General features: G+C 49.6%; 1 protein-coding gene across 3 annotated transcripts in view; it reads right to left on the reverse strand.

The window, feature by feature from the left end:
- The window catches only part of HCN1 (hyperpolarization activated cyclic nucleotide gated potassium channel 1), a 413,751-nt gene extending 409,428 nt beyond the window's left edge, over positions 1 to 4,323 (reverse strand). For 2 of the 3 annotated variants that reach the window (XM_051853385.2, XM_008262038.4), the window contains exon 1: positions 3,767 to 4,323. In XM_051853385.2, coding sequence (XP_051709345.1) covers positions 3,767 to 4,173 — 407 coding nt within the window. In that variant the 5' untranslated portion in view covers positions 4,174 to 4,323. 3 annotated transcript variants of the gene reach the window in all.
- Positions 4,324 to 6,628: the final 2,305 nt, after the last annotated feature.

Here is a 6,628-nt window from a genome sequence, read left to right on the forward strand (position 1 = left end):
GATGCAGTGTGAGGCACAAATAGGAGCCCAGAAGTGGCATTATCTTCAGGAAGTGACTCTTGTCTCCAGTCTCTAGGGCCCGTGAGTACTTACGACACAATAAGCTTTTCACACAGTCACTCACAGTAATGACGAAAAAACAGCATAAGAAATAACAAGTAAAGATATAAATTCTCTTCCCTTATGAGCAAGATGTCAGCTGGCAATATACATGAGAAAGGAGAATTATTTTTTTTTGAAAACCCTTATGTAAGCATGATCCAACAAAATATTATCAGAATCTCCAAAGTAGCAGATAGTCTAATGATAATTTTTCTGAGCTAAATTACTTGCAAAATAAAAACCATCTACGAAAGTATTTTAAATATTTGCTAGATCCATTCAAAGGATTATATTATAACTATCAATTAACTGTGAAAGCACTATGGTTGACCAGTGTCACTTTTTTTATTAAATGAATGAGAAGTAAAATTGTACATAATACATCATCACTATCAGTAATCTTAAAACATTTGTATTTAACCTCCAAGTCAATGTGTTGTGCATGTGTTGTTCACATGACATTCAATGAGATGGAGACTATGCTCCCATTACACAATTATCAGTGTAATTTTTCTAAGTAACTATCTGCATTTTCCCTAGCTTGGGGGTTTATATATGGTGACATAAATTCTCAACTCAGCTAAGTCTAACAGTACTAATACTATCAGACTTCTCATTACTCCCTGACGGTTTCTAACACCATCCTCTCCTGAGAAAGAAGGGAAATACTCAAACAGCATCTCTGCCCTACTTTCACAGGAGGTAAGAGAAAGCAACATGCCAGACACTCTGGCTTTGGCAGGTGAAAGAGGTGCTAGCTAGCTCACTGGAAGTCTCAGTGGAAGCATAGTTCTGACCGTAGATGGAAGTGGAAAGGAACCAGCCTTAGCAATTGTCCTGAGAAGGGAAACTAGAGCATTAGCCACACTGTTAAAGTCACAACATACCCTGGCATGAATAGCTCATGCTACCTCAGTAGTAACGGGGTGGCCAAATGGCAGGTTCAGTATACTTACTTGTCCATGCAAAGGCTTAAGAAAGTGTCAAGGAAAAAAAATCTAGCTATCATTATTTCTAATATTCTCTCTCTCATGGAAATTTATTTGAAAGTGTCACTCCCTCGATTGCCAAATAATTAATAAACTTGAGTTTGAAATCTTAGGAATTGTGACACATCACCTCCTTGAAAGTTTTTTCTTCAGGAAAAGACATGAGGCAAACAGAGATAAATAAAAATATTAAAACGCATTTTTCTTCTTTAGGAAAAATAAATCATGGCCAGAATTTTTGCTTTGGTACTTTTGCTTTTTCCATTACATTATCTTGACATAGTATGTTTTAGAAAATCTTCTATTGGCATTTAGATCATAAAAAAATTAATGAATATTAGTCAGATACAAATGTTTTCTGAATGTAAATAACTCCTCAAGTTTGCTGTATTGCTAACCAATGCACATAGCAATTATGAGTTTAAAATCTATTTTTTCAGATATCTTCTACTTAAAATCTAAATGATAATAACTTATGACTGCCATTTTCAGTTTTTTCTGCTTATGCAAGAGAAAAATCAAACTTTCAATCTACTCCACAATGGAGTTTGTTTTAGAGTAACAGCTCTTTTAAGCCCTCTCCCATTTCTCTGAAATGGCTAAAATTGAATCGCTGCTTGATTTCCATTTGTTCAGCAACAGTGTTTCTTTTTAAAGAGATAGTCCATCTCATAAGACTTTTTTGGAAAAAGATGAAGCGTCTTTTGAGTGTACTAATTTGTTTCATTCAAAAGATTTTGTCATACCATTATAATTCCTTAAATGTGGCCCTATGTCTCTATACTATAAATGAAAGAAAGTTTAATTACTTGATGTCTGTTGGTATTTTGAAAAGTACAGTCCTTCTCACATTGCCAAAGAAATCTAAATATCATGTTATTATTTATTTGGTGGACAATTAAGTAAACAAATATAGCGTTTTATTTGCATGCTAATATTGAATCCCCATATTTCTGGAAATCTCACTATTTCTGTAATTAAGACTAGGGCTATTTTCACATCACACATTTTAAAATTGTCAAATGAGTTGCAAGATATTCCCGTTGATGGATGAGGAAGAGAAAGTATTCTACACTTGATTCCAACCTTAAAAATGCTAAAGAGCATGACAACCTAACATGTCTTAGAACAAGGTCACATATAAGAAGTTTGCCTCTTTAAGTATCTTCCTAATGGAGGAGACATGTTTGATTACTCATTAGGCCCTCTCAATAAGAACAGTCTTTCAATCAAACTCTTAATTATCCATGGACTATGTCATCAGGTTTTCTCTGCCTTTGGACTATATTGTCTGTAAAGTACCTTCGACGAAACTGTACACTTCCTGAAATCCATTCACTTCACACATAAAGAACCAAAGTTATTTGTTTGTGAGATGATAAATATCTCAGAGACAGGCAAAGACAGTTACCCAAAGCTCTGTGTGGCGGCAGAATGGATTTTCCATGGACAGTGCTATTCAGTACTGCGGACAGCTCTCAGGAAGGCGTGGGGTGGGTGGCACTTTCCCCTCAGTTTCTAAACACAATTAAAAGTCATGCTTCCTCGTCCTGTAATATTTGTGTGCTTTTTAGCGGACGCCTATTAAACTGCCTGGAAGGCACACATGCTCCTCCACTTGGCTTTTTCTCCCGAGGAGTTCAGCAAAATAAATAAATAAAAACCAGCCCGAGTCGCTAGTTTGGGATTATTGGGGAGGGGAGGGGGGGGTCCAGCCTTACTCGGGAGCTAATACAGCGTGGCTGCGGGGTGTGCAAACGCTAATAAGAGGATCTGCTTCACGACCTTCATCTGACAATCTCCAAACACGCTTTGAACTGAAGGATGACACCTAAGATCGAGAAACATCTCCCTGTGAATTCTCCAGAGCAGAGTTTTCCTGCGGACCACTCTCCTGCCCTTCCTCCCGAGCTGGGGCACTGGAAGGCGATTCTGAAACAGACCTGTGGTCAAGGTCAAGAAAGGGAGGGTGCCGCCTCACTCCAGCACAGGGGCTCCGGAAACGCCCCCTGGGTCTGTCCAGGAGCCCGACGCTCCCTGTCACGCCCCAGCCCAGCCTGGCAGCGCCGGCTCCACCGAGACGTCTCAAGTCCGGGACTACCCCAGTGCAAACCACCCTTCCCCAGCCTGCGGCTCCGCGGAAGCCAGAGAGGCGGCCCGGTGCCCCCCGGGGCAGGAAAAGCAGATACAGGCTCCCCGGGGCCGCGAGCGGCCGCGACAGCCAACACCTGAGGGCCACGGACTCCAGTGACCCCATCCCCTTCCCGAGCCCCAGAGACGGGAGGCGCCCCGGTCTCGAGGGAGCGGCGCGAGGAGCGCCGACCGCCCGTCGCCTTGCACGGCCACCTCCAAGTAAAAGTTTCCCCGGGTCCACTGGGCATCCTCGCGCCGGAGGTCACCCCGGCCTCCACCCCTCCGCCGTCCGCCCTCAAAGTTCACGAGGCCAGGAGGAGAGCGGGACCCCCGGAGCCCCGTCGCTCGGGCCCCCGCGCGACGGGGAAAGAGTTGCCGGAGAGTCCGGCCGGCTCGGCCTCGGAAGCGGCCGCCGGCGACGCCACCGCGGCCGCCCGCGCGCCCTCCCTCCGCGTTCCCGGGGCGCCCCCTCCCAGCCGCGGGGAAGCGAGTTGGAGGGCGCGCCCGGCGGGCGGGGTGGGGCGGCGCCGGGGAGCCCTCACCTGAAATCGCTGTAAGGGTGGATAATCCAGAAGCCTGCAGTTTTAACCCTTTCCTGCTCCTTCTCCACCGCCTTCTGGCTCCCGAACATGCGGAGGGAGAATTTGTTGACCCCGGGCTGCAGCATGGAGGTGAACTGTCGCTGCATGAAGCCGTACTGCCGCCGCGGCCCCTCGGCGTCCTCCAGGCCCCCCGCCGACTCTTCGCCGCCGCCGCCGCCGCCGTCCACCTTGAAGCACACGGAGTTGCCGTGCTCCTTCGCGCCGGCCCCGCCGCCCCCCGGCGGGGTGCCCAGGCGCTTCTCGGCCGCGGCCGGCCCCGCGCCCGTCGCGGGCGCCTTGGCGGGGAAGACGCTGTTGCCATCGTCCCGGCTGTTGGACGAAGAGTTGGGCTTGCCGCCTCCTTCCATGCCCGGAAGACGCGGCCGGCGACGGCGCGGGCTCCAGACTCGCCGGCAGCCCGGCGCCGGGGGCACGGAGCCGCTGGGGCAGGGGCCCGAGCCGGCTGCTGCCGAGCCCCGCTGCCCGTCGCGGCGGCGGCGGCGGCGGCAGCGGCAGCGGCAGCCGCTGCTGCTCCTGCTGCTTCCCGCCCGCGCCGCTGCTCGCTGCGCGCCTCGCTCCCGCCGCCGCCGCTGCCCTCAGTGGCTGCGCTCCGGGCTCCGGCGGGGCTGGTGCCGACGCTGAGGCTGCCGGAGCGAGGCGAGGCGCGGCTCAGTCAGCGCAGCCCTCGCGCGCCAGCGCCTCCGCTCGGCTGCCCTCTGCTGGCCACCGAGGGTGCGTCCCCGCCCGCGCACCGCGACACGCTCTGCCTTCTACTCTTGCTCCACTTCTGCCCAGCGTGACATTGAACTCAGGAGCCCCGGGAGACCGCGCTGGGCACCCGGCGCGAGAGGCTCGGTGTAGGTTCGCACGAAAGAGGAGGAGGAGAGAGCGTGAGCACCTGAGCTCAGCGAGAGTGTTATTCCGAGAGAAATCAGCCTTCTAAAACTCACTGATACCCAGTGTGGCTTCCTATTTGAATGTGACAGGGTTATGGGAACAGGCTGATTCGCCTGTAGAGATAGGGGTGCGTGTCAAAGTGAGGCTGGACAATGGCACACAAATTTCACTGCAGAAGGGAAGTTGGGTGCGTGTGTGTGGAAAGAGAGGGGCTGGCCGGAATAGCCGGGCCCCTGCCACCCTGGGTAGTCAGCCGCTTTGGGGCTTTTCAGATTAAGCCTCTTCACCTAGGGACAGACAACTGACCTCCTTACCCTTATCCTTGTTTATTCTCGCGGAGCTCCTTAAGCAGGGGTTGGGATATTTTTTCCCTTCTTGCCAAGGCCACTCACATCAACGCACATGCAAGCAGGACCAACAGCCACCAAGACTGAGAGAATAATGTGTGACAGAAAGCTCGCTTAAGCTGACCTATCTTTTTAGATAAATTACGCAATCAATACAACACAGAAAAGCATGGGTGTGGGCCAGTGTGCACCTACAGCAAGCTAGGAAGTCGAGACGTCTTAGCATCTAGTTAAAAATGTAATCACCATTTCAAATGGGAGGGAACTATGCTCCAGTGAAACGTGTGACGTGCTACTGATGCTGAGAAAAGCATTCTCAGATTCCTCTTATTCCCTCCGTGTCTTCCAAACCCGCTGGATTAGCTAAAAGAAGCACAATGTGCTGCCAAACTCACGAGTCACTCAGCAGGACGGCCCGGGAATCTGAGGAGCTTCAAGACGCCTGAATGTCCCTAAACAGCTGTTCCAGATACAAGCATTGCCTCCCTGCCCACAGCCTCTGCAGAAGAAATCTTCCCTGGCCCAGAGTCCCCGATGCCCCGAGTTCCAGTCAGCTACAGCACATTTTTCCTGCAGGGAAGGGCACCTCACGGAGGGGTTCTGCGGCAGGCTGACAATGGGTGGTGGGAAAATGAGCGTTTTCCTGAACTGAAAGTGTTTTCCTGAAAAATTGAGAAGTGATTAGGCAACTAACAGTGGAGGAGGAGTCCATAGAGACAGAGACAATCAGATGCCTTCGTGGGGGTTAACACAGGCTGGGAGAGGAAGCAGAGAAGCAAGAAAACAGCAACTAGAAGCAAGATACCAGGAGCCATTAGGTCAACTCTGTCACAATTCTCCTTACCATTCTCCTTAGAACAGTCTCTACTAACTCCTTATTCAGTGAGCTATGTCCTGACTCAGACACCATCTGTTTTCAACAAACCGAAAACCAGAGTCCTACGAAATAAGTATAGGTGGCCGAAATTTCATGGTAAGAAATAGGGAAAACAGGGGCCGATGCTGTGGTGCAGGGGATTAAAGCTCCAGCCTGCAGTGCGGGCATCTTATTTGGGCACCGGTTGGAGACCTGGCTGCCCCTCTTCTCATGCCTGGGAAAGCAGTGGAAGATGGCCCAAGTCCTTGGGCCCCGGCACCCACGTGAGAGACCCAGAGGAAGCTCCTGGCTTGGGGTCAGCTCAGCTCTGGCCATTATAGCCATTTGGGGAGTAAACCAGCAGATGGAAGACCTCTCTCTCTCTGTCTCTAACTCTCTCTGTAATTCTTTAAAATAAATAAAACAAATCTTTTAAAAATAAAAAAGAATAGCGAAAATATAAACTATACCAATGTAGGAACGCTGGAAATCCAAGAGGTCAGATAAGGGTAATAAGTGTCCGAGGCAGAAGGCAGCCACAGGGATGGATAGAAACAAACAACATCTAAAGCACACCTCTGCCAAAGACATGTGCAAGTACTCACACATTTTTCTTTATTCAACCAAGACATTACCCCACTTTTCTCCCATTCTGAATGCCTCTCCAACCCCCTCTATTTTCAGTCATGAGTCTATGAGTGTGGCAAGGTATATTTTAATATA

The sequence above is a fragment of the Oryctolagus cuniculus genome, chromosome 14 (genome assembly GCF_964237555.1).
Source record: "Oryctolagus cuniculus chromosome 14, mOryCun1.1, whole genome shotgun sequence".
Taxonomy (NCBI): domain Eukaryota; kingdom Metazoa; phylum Chordata; class Mammalia; order Lagomorpha; family Leporidae; genus Oryctolagus; species Oryctolagus cuniculus.